Raw genomic sequence first — 15,137 nt, forward strand, 5'->3', positions numbered from 1 at the left:
GAAGTCCAGGATCCAGTTGCAGAGGGAGGTGTTTAGTCCCAGGATCCTTAGCTTAGTGATGAGCTTAGAGGGCACTATGGTGTTGAATGCTGAGCTGTAGTCAATGAATAGCATTCTCACGTAGGTGTTCCTCTTGTCCAGGTGGGAAAGGGCAGTGTGGAGTGCGATAGAGATTGCATCATCTGTGGATCTGTTGGGGCGGTATGCAAATTGGAGTGGGTCTAGGGTTTCTGGGATTATGCTGTTGATGTGAGCCATGACCAGTCTTTCAAAGCACTTCATGGCTACAGACGTCAGTGCTACGGGTCGGTAGTCATTTAGGCAGGTTATCTTAGAGTTCTTGGGCACGGGGACTATGGTGGTCTGCTTGAAACATGTTGGTATTACAGACTCAGTCAGGGACATGTTGAAAATGTCAGTGAAGACACTTGCCAGTTGGTCAGCACATGCTCGGAGTACACGTCCTGGTAATCCGTCTGGCCCTGCGGCCTTGTGAATATTGACCTGCTTAAAAGTCTTACTCACATCGGCTACGGAGAGCGTGATCACATAGTCGTCCGGAACAGCTGGTGCTCTCATGCATGCTTCAGTGTTGCTTGCCTCGAGCGAGCATAGAAGTGGTTTAGCTCGTCTGGTAGGCTTGTGTCACTGGGCAGCTCGCGGCTGTGCTTCCCTTTGTAGTCTGTAATAGTTTTCAAGCCCTGCCACATCCGACGAGCGTCAGAGCCAGTGTAGTATGATTCAATCTTAGACCTGTATTGACTCTTTGCCTGTTTGATGGTTCGTCGGAGGTCATAGCGGGATTTCTTATAAGCGTCCGGGTTAGAGTCCCGTTCCTTGAAAGCGGCAGCTCTACCCTTTAGCTCAGTGCGGATGTTTCCTGTAATCCATGGCTTCTGGTTGGGGTATGTACGATACGGTCACTGTGGGGACGACATCATCGATGCACTTATTGATGAAGCCAGTGACTGATGTGGTGTACTCCTCAATGCTGTCTGAAGAATCCCGGAACATGTTCCAGTCTGTGCTAGCAAAACAGTCCTGTAGCTTAGCATCTGCGTCATCTGACCACTTTTTTATTAACCGAATCACTGGTGCTTCCTGCTTCAGTTTTTGCTTATAAGCAGGAATCAGGAGGATAGAGTTATGGTCAGATTTGCCAAATGGAGGGCGAGGGAGAGCTTTGTATGCGTCTCTGTGTGTGGAGTAAAGGTGGTCTAGAGTTTTTTTCCCTCTGTACTTTGCTCCGTTCATCTTTCCCCTCGATCCTGACTAGTCTCCCAGTCCCTGCCGCTGAAAAACAGATAATCTTGTTTCTCATTGTCTGAAAGTCCTTTAGGTGCCTTTTGGCAAACTCCAAGCGGGCTGTCGTGCCTTTTACTGAGGAGTGGCTTCCGTCTGGCCACTACCATAAAGGCCTGATTGGTGGAGTGCTGCAGAGATGGTTGTCCTTCTGGAAGGTTCTCCCATCTCCACAGATGAACTCTGGAGCTCTGTCAGAGTGACCATCGGGTTCTTGGTCACCTCCCTGACCAAGTCCCTTCTCCCCCGATTGCTCAGTGTGGCTGGGCAGCCAACTCTAGGAAGAGTCTTGGTGGTTCCCAACTTCTTCCATTTAAGAATGATGGAGGCCACTGTGTTCTTGGGGACCTTCAATGCTGCAGAAATATTTTGGTACCCTTCCCCAGATCTGTGCATCAACACAATCCTGTCTTGGAACTCTACGGACAATTTATTCGACCTCATGGCTTGGTTTTTGCTCTGACATGCACTGTCAACTGTGGGACCTTATATAAACAGGGGTGTGCCTTTCCAAATAATGTCCAATCAATTGAATTTACCACAGGTGGACTCCAATCAAGTTGTAGGAACATCTCAAAGATGATCAATGGAAACAGGATGCACCTGAGCTCAATTTCGAGTCTCATAGCAAAGGGTCTGAATACTTATGTAAATAAGGTATTTCTGTTTATTTTTATTTTTAATAGGTGCACCTGAAAAGTAGTACACTGATGTGGTTTTCCAACAGCAAAGCTCAGTGCAACATGGCAGTGTTGGCATCATTTATACACGTTTTTTGGGTGATGTCGAAAAGAAACATGTTTCCAATCCCCATATCGCACACTCACAAACTGAAAAACCAATAAATTATAATACATTATTTATATGAACAGAATGGCGTGAAATTGAACTGTTTAATTATATGCGATGTCTAAATCTCGGTAACCAGGGTTTCCCGCCATTCAACCCTAATCTTAACTCCTCCTCTACATTTACTGGATTGGTTGAACAGTGCAGAAGCGTTCAGTTGTTTTTCTCCTCCTCGAGACCAGTATGTGGGGGATCTTAATGGGTAGCTTAGTGGGTAAGAGCGTTGTGCCAGTAACCGAAAGGTCGCTGGTTCTAATCCTCGAGCCGACTAGGTGAAAAATCTGTCGATGTGCCCTTAAGCAAGGCACTTAACCCTAATTGTTCCTGTAAGTCGCTCTGGATAAGAGCGTCTGCTAAATGACAAAACAAATGTAATGTAAATGGATCTAGTTCCAGGCGTTTCTTTTACGCCTGCTACCTTAGGTTACACTCGTAACAAGCATTACGAAACGTATTTTCGATTAAACAAGCCATACCAAATTCGACACTCTCTCGTTGACCTCCATACAAAAAATCCTGGCTTGGTGAGCAGAAATAATAATACGCCACCTGCTGGAGAAGACAGATGTTGGGCCCAGTTGGGCTATCCCTCTCGCTTCGCCTCTTCCTCTGACTGCAGTCAAAACTTCATGACATTTGATCACGTTTTTTTGTCAAGTTCAGGCAGTCGTCATGAAGGCGCAAGTCTGACCATTTCAATCCCCATAATGAAACACACATCGCCTTTTTGGAACTGGAAACACTTTTTTTTATGCCACTTCCATACCAGAGTGACTTTTTCGTAGCAGGATAGGATAATTTACGCAGCAGGTTAGGATCATTAACATAGCAGGTTAGGTGACTGAGGCTAAGGTTAGGAAAATGGATAGGAGTTAGCGAAAATGCTCTCCTAACCTGCTATGAAAATCACGTTGTATCAAAGTGGAGTGAAAAGAGTGGGCTTGTTTGGTAAGGCTGAAGAAAGCGGCTGCAGACGAAAGTCTAGGAGTGTAGTCGGGGGAAGTGCATCTGCTACAGCCAAAAGTCGGGACACTGATGTGGTTTTCTAACAGTAAGGCTCAGTGCAACATGGCAGTTTGGCATTGTTTATAAACTTTTATTTTGTATTGTCGAAATAAACATGTCTCCAATCCCCATATCATACATTCACAAACTGTAAATATAGGTGCGTACATTGTGCTATCAATTGGGCAGCAAGTGCCTGAAATCTCACATTAATTTGTACATATCCACTTTATACATGAATGACGGCAAAATTGCTTCCTGTTTCAGTCATATCTTTGGTCACGTTCGCGTTGGTCAAACAAAGACACTAATGATTGGTTGACAAATAGTGCCTCCCACAATGTAGGCAATGGCTGCAAGTTGCAGCGGGTGAGGAGCATGTCGACTGCAGTCGAAACTTCATGATCTTTGATCACATGACTGTTGTAAAGTTCATGTAGGCGCAAGTCGTACAATTTGTATCCGCATAATGCAACACACTTTGAAATGGTCACTGACTTAACAAGAGTGATCCGCACGAACGCGTCCAGCGTTCCCCTTTTTGGAACTGCGAAAGCAAGCCGCCCTGTCGCCGCAGTGTATTCTGGGAACCCACAGTAGATTCAAGATGGCGGCGAGCAGGAGACTGCACAAGGTAAATCTCATGATCACACTATTTTCATATCTATCAACATTGAAGCCGAATGGGCTATCTAAGGGCTTAGTCATTATGGAGTCCAACTCAGCCACGATTTCGTCCTGATGCGTATTTGTTCCGTAACGTTGTGTGTTGAAATAATGTCCAGCTAAAAACGAGAAGTCACTCTGTTTCGTTAACTAGATAGCTAGCTAGCTAGTTAGGTTAGCTAGCTAGCTCAAAATAGGGGTGTATTCATTACATCTTACATCGGAAACCGTTTACCGTTTAAGAACCAAACGGAACGAAACTGGGAGGGACCTACCTGCATTTGTCCAATATAAACTCGTTTTCGTTGCAAAACGTTTTTCGTTTGGAGTAAACAGTTTCAGTTGCAACATGTTTTGTAACAGACCGTCAGACGGAACGTTTTGCAACAGAATCAGCGTAATTAATATACTCCTGGTTATGGAAACACCGGCAAATTAAGCCAGATTGAGGATCACAGCAGGGAAACCAGTATGCCATGTTGCTCGCCAATAATTAGAACTGACATCAATCTCCGGTACAGCAGGAAAATATTGACACAGATTAAATTCTTATCACAACCTTGCAATGGCTGAACAATTACCGTTATTGAACTAGGCTAGTTAGATAGCTATTTACGACAACTGTCTGAGCGGTTTGTTTGATGGCTAGCTAAATTAGCTACTTTGCCTAGCTAGCTAGCTCCCCATATCGCCCGACTAGCGTTAACTAGCTAAACCAAGAAAGGGCGTTTCACTTAATGTGACTCAGGTAGCACAATCTCATTGTCCCAATGTTTAGAGGATTAGCAAATCACACAACGGTTTTAGTTAACGTTTCAAGTTCTCCCTGTTTATCAATGCGACCTAGCTATAGTCAAGTTGTTAACCACTGTAGCTAGCTATCTCGCTAGCCATCTAACGTAGTAGTTAACGACTTTATAAACTCTGTGCTTTCGTTTTAGAAAAGAAACCGCAGGTGGTTAGCTAGCCATACCATTATCTATCACCGCAAATATGGTTGTGGAAGTACATTTAGTCAAGTGTCATATTTGAAAGTGATAGTTTTTGTCACTAACAGTAACGTTAGATAGCTAGTCATATATCTAGGTCTATATGGCTATACGACTAGATTGCCAGCCAGCTATAGCTCTTATCAACACGACGGCATTGTAGAAAACTGCACCATGAGTTAATTATCTCATGAGGTCATCATGATGGTTTGCAGCAGTAAACAAAACCGAAACCCAAACGTTTTCTAGACCTAACTAATAATAAACACTCAGCAAACTTAATTGTGTGGACCAAACAAAACATTAATTAGTAAGATGTCTGTCCAGACAGAAATCAAAGAAGCACAGGATCGTCTTTCTGGCTTTTAGGTTTGTTTACATCATCAGGACATGTCAATGTCATATTTGCTGTCATTGACTGACATCGATGCCTCACAAGCAGATACCTCTCTGTTTATGTGTAATGACTTGATTGACATCTGACTTATTGTAGTGAATTCGGAGCCACAATCCTTGGAAGTGCTCCTAACCCCTTCCTAAGAGTAGGATCGTACATTATGCCTATTTTCCATTTCCTCATTGGAGGGGCCGCTTAACATGTCATAATGTTGTATGTCTCTCTCTCTCTTTCAGGAACTTGAAGAGATTCGCAAGTCTGGAATGAAAAACTTCCGAAACATTCAAGTGGATGAATCCAACATATTGACCTGGCAAGGTCTCATTGTCCCTGTAAGTGGTTTTATTCCCCGTCATCATCGATTCATGGCTTCACAATTCTCTGATGAAGGCTATTAAGTTCACAGAAGCCTCTGTTGTGGTTATAGAACTATTATATGTATGGAATGTCATTAGACAGTCATACAGGTTGCTCCTTGGATATGGTCATTGTCGCACTAACTAACCATGTCTTATTGTCTACACATTACTCCTCTGTAGGACAACGCTCCCTATGACAAGGGAGCTTTCAGGATCGAATTAATCTTCCCCGCCGAGTACCCCTTCAAGCCCCCCAAGATCACGTTCAAGACGAAGATCTATCACCCCAACATCGACGAGAAGGGACAGGTGTGTCTGCCCGTCATCAGCGCAGAGAACTGGAAGCCAGCCACCAAAACTGACCAAGGTGGGTGAGCCGCAGCCTCCCCATTGTCACTCTCTGGTGACATTACCTTGAACTTTTACACACATTTAACAGTGTTGGATTTTCCTGAAAGTTGAGTTGTGCATACATGTCAAGTCAGAACTTAAAAACCTCCTATGATTTGCCTAGAATGTAAATTATGCTTGCAATGCTTACATGATACCCTGACACTGGACAGTAGAGCATGAGCAAATGACAGGAAAACCTTGCGCTAGACTAGTCATTTTAGGTTGTCAATGTAGCAATTGATTTTGTAGTAATGAGTTTGTTTTCCCTGTCTATTCTGCAGTAATTCAGTCCCTGATTGCGTTGGTGAACGACCCCCAGCCAGAGCACCCCCTGAGAGCGGACCTAGCAGAAGAATACTCAAAGGACCGTAAAAAATTCTTTAAGAACGCAGAGGAGTTTACAAAGAAACACGGAGAAAAGAGACCAATGGACTGATCACCTGACCAGTGTGTAGCCCTCTCTCTCTTTCCCTTTCCCAGCCCTCCAACCAAATGTCCGTCTTCCCCTCCCTTCTCTCTGTACCTTCCCCCAGTCTCTCCTCCCCATCTACCCACACACCCTCTCCTCCATTCTTCCCTCACACATACTCGTCATCCTAACAGCCCAGGAGCAGCCTCACCTCAGCACGTGGCTTCAGCCCCAGCCTCGCCCCAGCGCATGGCTGCCGCCCCAGCCCCAGCCTCGCCCCAGCGCATGGCTGCCGCCACAGCCTACCTTCAACGCAGGACCCTGGATCCGACAGGTTTCTCCTCCTCCTGGTGATAGCTCGAGGCCGTTACTAACTTTCTACTATTTTCTTAAATTAAAAAAATTAAAAAGACAAGAAAAAATAAAGGGTTAGAGAACTTCCATGTTAAAGAACTACGGAGGGGGAAAAAAGTAGAAAATGTAAAAAATCCAATGTTTTGCTGTTTGTTTAAAAAGAGGAAAAACAAGAAATCATTGCTTGAGTACCGTATGCCTCTTGTGGTAGCACTAATTTGTGGAAGGAGATTCTGTCAGAGAATGAAAAGTTGTTCTCATTTTCTTTCTTTTCTTTTTTTCTGTTCTCTAGTCTCATCTTGTTCTGTCACAATGTTAGCTAGGCCCTGAAAGTGTGTGCTGAAATGTTTTCCTTTTGACTTCTTCTCTGCTTCTGGAGTTGCACTGTATTCTGTGGAACAAACCCTCTCCGTTGTCCATCCCCTCAGTTTGGCGCAAGCCCACTGAGCAGACGGAAACAAAATGGCGACCGATTAATAAGCCAATATTGTCATCAATTACAAGTGTAATTGACTGGAGAGAATTGTCTCTGTTTTATACTCCCCACTGGTCCAAAACGCATTTTTTACGATTGGAAAACCGAAGAATACTCATAATGTACTTCAGTTTCCATTCTTTTCTGTTTATGAGGATGCCCCTCTTTGTATTGGACATATTTTCTCCATTTGCATTCTGAGACTTCCTCCTGAATTGCTTTTTAGTTATAGGCAGAAGTTCCATTCAGTAGAAAAATCTCCCTCTGTGTTTTTAAGTTGGCTGTATACCCCACCCACAGGTTAAACGCTTCCTGAGTTTTAGCTGTTCTCTCCTATACACATTCGATGTCACCTGCCGTCTGCTCAAGACAAAGTGGGAAGTAAAAACAGTAGTTCTGACGACTCACATTTTGTTTGCTGTAAGTCTACTATCCAGTCTGATGGCTGTAAGTCTACTATCCAGTCTGATGGCTGTAAGTCTACTATCCAGTCTGATGGCTGTAAGTCTACTATCCAGTCTGATGGCTGTAAGTCTACTATCCAGTCTGATGGCTGTAAGTCTACTATCCAGTCTGATGGCTGTAAGTCTACTATCCAGTCTGATGGCTGTAAGTCTACTATCCAGTCCGCTCATCATCACACCCACCTGTTTTGTCAAACGTCACATACACATTTCAAAATTGGAACCCCACCGCCTTTCACTCTACATAGATACAATCTTGGCACCGTGAACCAAACCTCATTTGTCATCACGAGAGACTATCACACACATATCTCAGTGGCTGGTATAGCCATTGGAACAGCCCCCCCCAAAAAAGGTCTTAGTGACGTTTCAGGCTTGATTGGGGCAACGCCAGGGGAGTCTAAAGACTGAGGTTGAGTCCAAAATGGCACCCTATTCCCTACATAGGGTTCTGGTCATAAGTAGTGCGCTATATAGGGAATAGGGTGCCATTTTATACAGATTGAGTTACCTCACAGAGACGGTGGTCCTATGTAACAGGCACCTTACACTGAGCTGGGAGAGGTCTGTCTGTCTGCCGGTAGGGTGTAAACAGGACAGGGACTGGAGCAGTTTAACAGCTGTGTGATTCGGTCCAATGTTTCATAATAAAGAATGGCTAACCATTTGGTCCCATTGTCTGGCTGCTGTGAGCTTGTCCCTGTGGCTGGGTGAATAAATGTGTAGGGAATGGGAACACTTTAAATTTAGTTTGAGGGACAGTGCAACATTACTGTAAAAGTGGCCATTTAAATAATTTTCAACTTCAGTCCCTGGGCAGGATATACTGTAGACGTGAAGGGGAAAGGCAAGATTCAACAATAAGTAAGTGAATATGTAGGGATTCAGGATCTTCTAGAAGATGTGAAGGGGGGAGACAGTTTGTGGTAAGAGTGACACCACGCAAAGGGATTCCGCTATAGATTAAGTGACATTTCCATAATGGTCTGGTCTGTATTTCAAATCAGGAAACAATGGATATAGCAAAAAGTTGTAGCTTACATTAAAATCAGTGGTCTGACAAGTCAAACAGTGTTGGTGTTGTAGTGTTCAGACTTTTTAATTTGTAATGTAGCGAGACAACCTACCACTGGAGGGCACCATACTCGAATCACATTTTATTTAAACGTGTAGACTAACAGTGACATGCTTACATGCGGGCCCTTCCCAACAACCCTGAGAGGAAAAAAAGGTATATAGAAAAACAACACAATGAACAATGATAACTTGTCTATATACACGGGGTACCGAGTCGATGTGCAGGGGTACGGGGTAATTGAGGTACATGTATGTAGGGATAAAGTGCCTAGACAACAAGATAGATAATAAACAGTAACAGCAACGGATGTGATGAGTAAGTTATTGCAAAAAAGGGTCAATTCAGATCGTCAGGGTAGCTATTGGTTAACTATTTAACTAACTATACTGAACAAAAATATAAATGCAGCATGTACAGTGTTGGTCCCATGTTTCATAAGCTGAAATAAAAGATAACCAGAAATGTTCCATAAGCACAAATAGCTTATTACTCTCAACTTTTGTGCACAAATTTCTTTGCATTCCTGTTAGTGAGCAGTTCTCCTTTGCCAAGATAATCCATCCACCTGACAGGTGTGGCATATCAAGAAGTTAAACAGCATGATCATTACACAGGTCAACCTTGTGCTGGGGACAATAAAAGGCCACTCTAAAATTTGCAGTTTTGTCACACACATGTTTTGAGGGAGGGTGCAATTGGTATGCTGACTGCAGGAATGTCCACCAGAGCTGTTGCCTGATAATTGAATGTAAATTTATGTACCATAAGCCACCTCCAATATTGTTTTATAGAATTTGGCAGTACGTCCAACCAGCCTCACAACCGCAGACCACATGTAACCACGCCAGCCCAGGACCTCCACATCCGGCTTCTTCACCTGCTGGATTGTCTGAGACCAGCCACCCGGACAGCTGATGAGACGGAGGAGTATTTCTGTCTGTAATAAAGCCCTTTTGTGGGGAAAAACTCAGTGGCTGGGCCTGGCTCCCAAATGGGTGGGCCTATGCCCTCCCAGGCCCACCCATGGCTGCGCCCCTGACCAGTCATGTGAAATCCATAGATTAGGGTCTAATGAATTTATTTAAATTGACTGATTTCTTTATATGAACTGTAACTCAGTCAAATCATTGAAATTGTTGCATGTTGCGTTTATATTTTTGTTCAGTATATTTAGCAGTCTTATGGCTTGGGGGCAGATGCTGTTCAGGTCCTGTTGGTTCCAGACTTGGTGCATCAGTACCGCTTGCCGTGCGGTAGCAGAGAGAACAGTCTATGACTTGGGTGGCTGGAGTCTTTGACAATTTTTAGGGCCTTCCTCTGACACCGCCTGGTATAGAGGTCCTGGATGGCAGGGAGCTCAACCCCAGTGATGTACTGGGCCGTACCCACAACCCTCTGTAGCACTTTGCGGTCGGATACCAAGCAGTTGCCATACCAAGCGGTGATGCAGCCAGTCAAGATGCTCTCAATGGTGCAGCTGTTGAACTTTTTGAGGATCTGAGGGCCCATGCCAAATCTTTTCAGCCTCCTGAGGGGGAAGAGGTGTTGTCGTGCCCTCTTCACGACTGTGTTGGTGTGTGTGGACCATGAGAATTCCTTAGTGATGTGGACACCGAAGAACTTTAAGCTCTCGACCTGCTCCACTACAGCCCTGTCAATGTGGATGGGGGTGTGCTCGGCCATCCGTTTCCTGTAGTCCACAATCAGCTCCTTTGTCTTACTGACGTTGAGGGAGAGGTTGATGTCCTGGCACCACACTGCCAGGTCTCTGACCTCCTTCCTGTAGGCTGTCTCATCGTCATCGGTGATGAGGCCTCCCCCTCTGTTGTGTCGTCAGCAAACTTAATGATGGTGTTGGGAGTCGTGCGCGGCCACACAGTTGTGGGTGAACAGGGAGTACATGAGGGGACTAAGCACGCACCCCTGAGGGGCCCCAGTGTTGAGGGTCAGTTTGGCAGATGTGTTGTTGCCTACCCTTACCACCTGGGGGCAGCCTGTCAGGGAGTCCAGGATCCAGTTGCAGAGGGAGGTGTTTAATACAAGAGTCCTTAGTTTAGGGATGAGCGTGGAGGGCACTATGGTGTTGAACGCTGAGCTGTAGTCAATGAACAGCACTCTCACGTAGGTGTTCCTTTTGTCCAGATGGGAAAGGGCAGTGTGGAGTGCAATAGAGATTGCGTCATCATTGAGGTCAGGGCTTTGTGATGGCCACTCCAATACCTTGACTTTGTTGTCCTTAAGCCATTTTGCCACAACTTTGGAAGTATGCTTGGGGTCATTGTCCATTTGGAAGACCCATTTGCGACCAAGCTTTAACTTCCTGACTGATGTCTTGAGATGTTGCTTCAATATATCCACATAATTTTCCTTCCTCATGATGCCATCTATTTTGTGAAGTGCACCAGTCCCTCCTGCAGCAAAGCACCCCCACAGCATGATGCTGCCACCCTCGTGCTTCACGGTTGGGATGGTGTTCTTCGGCTTGCAAGCGACCCCCTTTTTTCTCTAAACATAACGATGGTCATTATGGCCAAACAGTTCTATTTTTGTTTCATCAGACCAGAGGACATTTCTCCAAAAAGTACAATCTTTGTCCCCATGTGCAGTTGCAAACCGTAGTCTGGCTTTTTTATGGCGGTTTTGGAGCAGTGGCTTCTTCCTTGCTGAGCTGCCTTTCAGGTTATGTCGATATAGGACTTGTTTTACTGTGGATATAGATACTTTTGTACCGGTTTCCTCCAGCACCTTCACAGGGTCCTTTGCTGTTGTTCTGGGATTGATTTGCACTTTTCGCACCAAAGTACGTTCATCTCTAGAAGACAGAACGCGTCTCCTTCCTGAGCAGTATGACGGCTGCATGGTCCCCTGGTGTTCATACTTGCATACTATTGTTTGTACAGATGAATGTGGTACCTTCAGGCGTTTGGAAATTGCTTCCAAGGATGAACCAGACTTGGGGAGATCTACAATCTTTATTCTGAGGTCTTGGCTGATTTCTTTTGACTTTCCCATGATATCAAGCAAAGAGGCACTGAGTTTGAAGGTAGGCCTTGAAATACATCCACAGGTACGCCTCCAATTGACTCAAATTATGTCAATTAGCCTATCAGAAGCTTCTAACGCCATGACATCATTTTCTGGAATTTTCCAAGCTGTTTAAAGGCACAGTAAACTTAGTGTATCTAAACTTCTGACCCACTGGAATTGTGATACAGTGAATTATAAGTGAAATAATCTGTCTGTAAACAATTGTTGGAAAAATTACTTGTGTCATGCACAAAGTAGATGTCCTAACCGACTTGCCAAAACTATAGTTTGTTAACAAGACATTTGTGGAGTGGTTGAAAAACTAGTTTTAATGACAACCTAAGTGTATGTAAACTTCCGACTTCAACTGTACGTGCTACCACTGAGTCCCAACGCACCTTTTGGGAAGAACTTTTCCACAGTAGAAAAACGGAGAACACCATCGTGTAGGCCAAACCGTTCGGACGCTACAGACGTTTTCTTAGAAGACCGATTTTTTTACTAACTAGTAGGCCTAGTAAACATATCAGATGGATAAAGGCATGACACCATCTATATTTAGGATAGTTACATTAACAGTAAACAAACACAGTAAACAACAGGCGAATGGAGATCCTGGCTCCTCTGTTCCAAGATCATCAGGAACAGTCGAAGGGGGATGCGGCTATGGAGCCATTATCCTGGCAGCGCTTCTCCCCTGTAACTATTCCCCAGGTCATTGCTGTAAATAAGAATGTGTTCTCAGTCAACTTGCCTTGTAAAATAAGGGTTAAAAATAAAACAAATTGTGGAAGGGTGTGTAGGCGATGCACACGGAGCTAGCTGGAGCTCGGCAGCATCATCGCTGTTGGGTTTGGCTGCTGCTTCTCATCACTCTCCTCCTTTGTTTGGGTACTTTGGCAAAGCCAATTTTCATCTTCTGATTGGCTGGTTCTAGCTAAATAGACTAAGGCTTTTTACAGCTAGCTTGCTAAGACTGAAGTAGCTTAAACTGTAAACTTGACCCCGCCCTTATAAAAATAAAATAATAATTACAGGCGGAGGTGTATCAGGATATTCACTTACCCTACCACAGAGATGAGAAGTGTTTTTTCCTCTTTTTATGGAAACCCAAAGTAGTCATACCTGACCGCCCAGTGGCTTTCCATAGCCCCCTACGCACACCGCAGCACGCCCTGTCCATTGTGCTGACACAGTGCAGCGGAGATACTTTTTTTTTTTGCGCCAACCTGTCACTCAATCATTTAAACTTTTTTGCTATTTTTATATAGGGACGTAAAACGGAGGTGGCTAAAGTTTTAACTGGGGGGGGGCGGCTAAGCCCCCTTTTGCCCCCTCATGGAGCCGAGTCCGCCTAAATGCCCTGTTTTTTCAGAAATCCCAGTTTGAGTTTTCCGGGAATCAGCAGGGAATATGCAGTTAGGGAATCCGCAAACCTGGAATTCTTCAAATTAGATGTCTGAAATACCAGGGAATCTTTGAAAAGTTTAGGGAATTCTGCTACCCTACCCCTGAGTGTGGGGGTGGGGCATCAGAGGTCCCTGAAGGCACAGAGTTGAACCCTCTGCTGGGTGTATCAGGCCAGTAGGGCTGGGTCCTTCAGGGTGGTTAGCTCCTGCTGTCGGTCAGCCGACTGAGAGAAGTCGTCCGGACCCTCCCCACACCCGCCCTCCTGGGGGTGGCTGGGGTACCAGGGGTGCACCATGAGCTCTGCCGTCAGCACGGGCCGCTCCATGGTGGTCGTCCTGTTTTTACTTCCACCCCCAGGAGGCGACAGTGAAACCCCCCAGGTCTAGTTCCAGGCCGTGGCTGAAGGCTCGTCTGAGGTTGGGGACGGACGTCAGGCCATCTGGGAGAGAGAGTGGGGAGGGATGGAAGGAGGAGGAAGAAGAAGAATTTGTCAATTGAGATGAACAGGAAAATAATAAGACTTTTGACTCCTTCAGAGCATCTTCAACTCTTCTATCTTAAAAAAATGTCTCTATAATACTGTACCACGAAGCCTGACTGGTCTAGTGAAAAACCAAATACAAGAACCTGAAAAGATGATCATCACATTCAGTACTACAGTGTGTGACTGAATGTCTCCTACCTGATGCCATGTTGTCTGACTCCAGCACGTCCTTCTCTAGCTGAGTGTAGAAGTCTCTGAGGACAGTGGACAGCCAGGGACATGCTTGTAGACCACGCTCCACTGTAACACACGCATAGGGGATCCCACAGTCAGACAGCACCTGGACAAACACCTCAGACACAGATACCAGAGCCACCACATTAGATTCAGCTATTTGTCACGCATCAAACTGACATATATCATTATTACTGATCTGTTAACATTTTAGTCATTTAGCAGACGCTCTTATCCAGAGCGACTTACAGGAGCAATTAGGGTTAAGTGCCTTGCTCAAGGGCACATCGACAGATTTTTCACCTAGTCGGCTCGGGGATTAGAACCAGCGACCTTTCGGTTACTGGCACTATGCTCTTAACCACTAAGCTACTTGCCTGTTAACTACTAATCTGTTAACTACTGATCTGATAACATTTACATTTACGTCATTTAGCAGACGCTCTGTCACGATCGTCAGGGAGAGAAGTAGACCAATGCGCAGCGTGTTGAATGAACATGTTTAGAATTTATTTAATAAAGCACGAACAAAACAATAAATGACTCGTAACGTCCAACGGTAAACAAATACCGACACGGAACAAAAACCCACAACCACAAGGTGAAAACAGACAGTTTAAATATGGCTCCCAATCAGAGACAACCAGCGAACAGCTGACACTCGTTGCCTCTGATTGGGAGTCACTCAGGCAAACACAGAAATAGACAACCTAGAACACCCAACATAGAAACAGAACACATAAACGAACACACCCTGGCTCAACATACAGAGTCCCGGAGCCAGAGCGTGACACGCTCTTATCCAGAGCGACTTACAAATAGGTGCATTCACCTTATAGCCAGTGGGATAACCACTTTACCATTTATTTTTATTTATTTTTTGGGGGGTTGGGGTAAGGGGGGGTAGAAGGATTACTTTATCCTATCCCAGGTATTCCTTAAAGAGGTGGGGTTTCAAATGTCTCCGGAAGGTGGTGAGTGACTCCGCTGTCCTGGCGTCGTGAGGGTTCCACCATTGGGGTGCCAGAGCAGCGAACAGTTTTGACTGGGCTGAGCGGGAACTATGCTTCCGCAGAGGTAGGGGAGCCAGCAGACCAGAGGTGGATGAACGCAATGCCCTCGTTTGGGTGTAGGGACTGATCAGAGCCTGAAGGTACGGAGGTGCCGTTCCCCTCACAGCTCCGTAGGCAAGCACCATGGTCTTGTAGCAGATGCGAGCTTCAACTGGAAGCCAGTGGAGTG

General features: G+C 45.2%; 1 protein-coding gene across 1 annotated transcript; it reads left to right on the forward strand.

Annotated features, from left to right (window-relative positions):
* Positions 1–3,686: 3,686 nt before the first annotated feature.
* On the forward strand, positions 3,687–8,327 carry LOC121530757 (ubiquitin-conjugating enzyme E2 L3-like). Its single transcript, XM_045227012.1, has 4 exons — positions 3,687–3,790; positions 5,445–5,540; positions 5,748–5,934; positions 6,242–8,327. Exons 1-4 carry the CDS (start codon positions 3,764–3,766, stop codon positions 6,394–6,396), a joined length of 465 nt encoding a protein of 154 aa, XP_045082947.1. The 5' UTR covers positions 3,687–3,763; the 3' UTR covers positions 6,397–8,327.
* Positions 8,328–15,137: the final 6,810 nt, after the last annotated feature.

The sequence above is a fragment of the Coregonus clupeaformis genome, chromosome 18 (genome assembly GCF_020615455.1).
Source record: "Coregonus clupeaformis isolate EN_2021a chromosome 18, ASM2061545v1, whole genome shotgun sequence".
NCBI classification, from domain to species: Eukaryota; Metazoa; Chordata; class Actinopteri; order Salmoniformes; family Salmonidae; genus Coregonus; species Coregonus clupeaformis.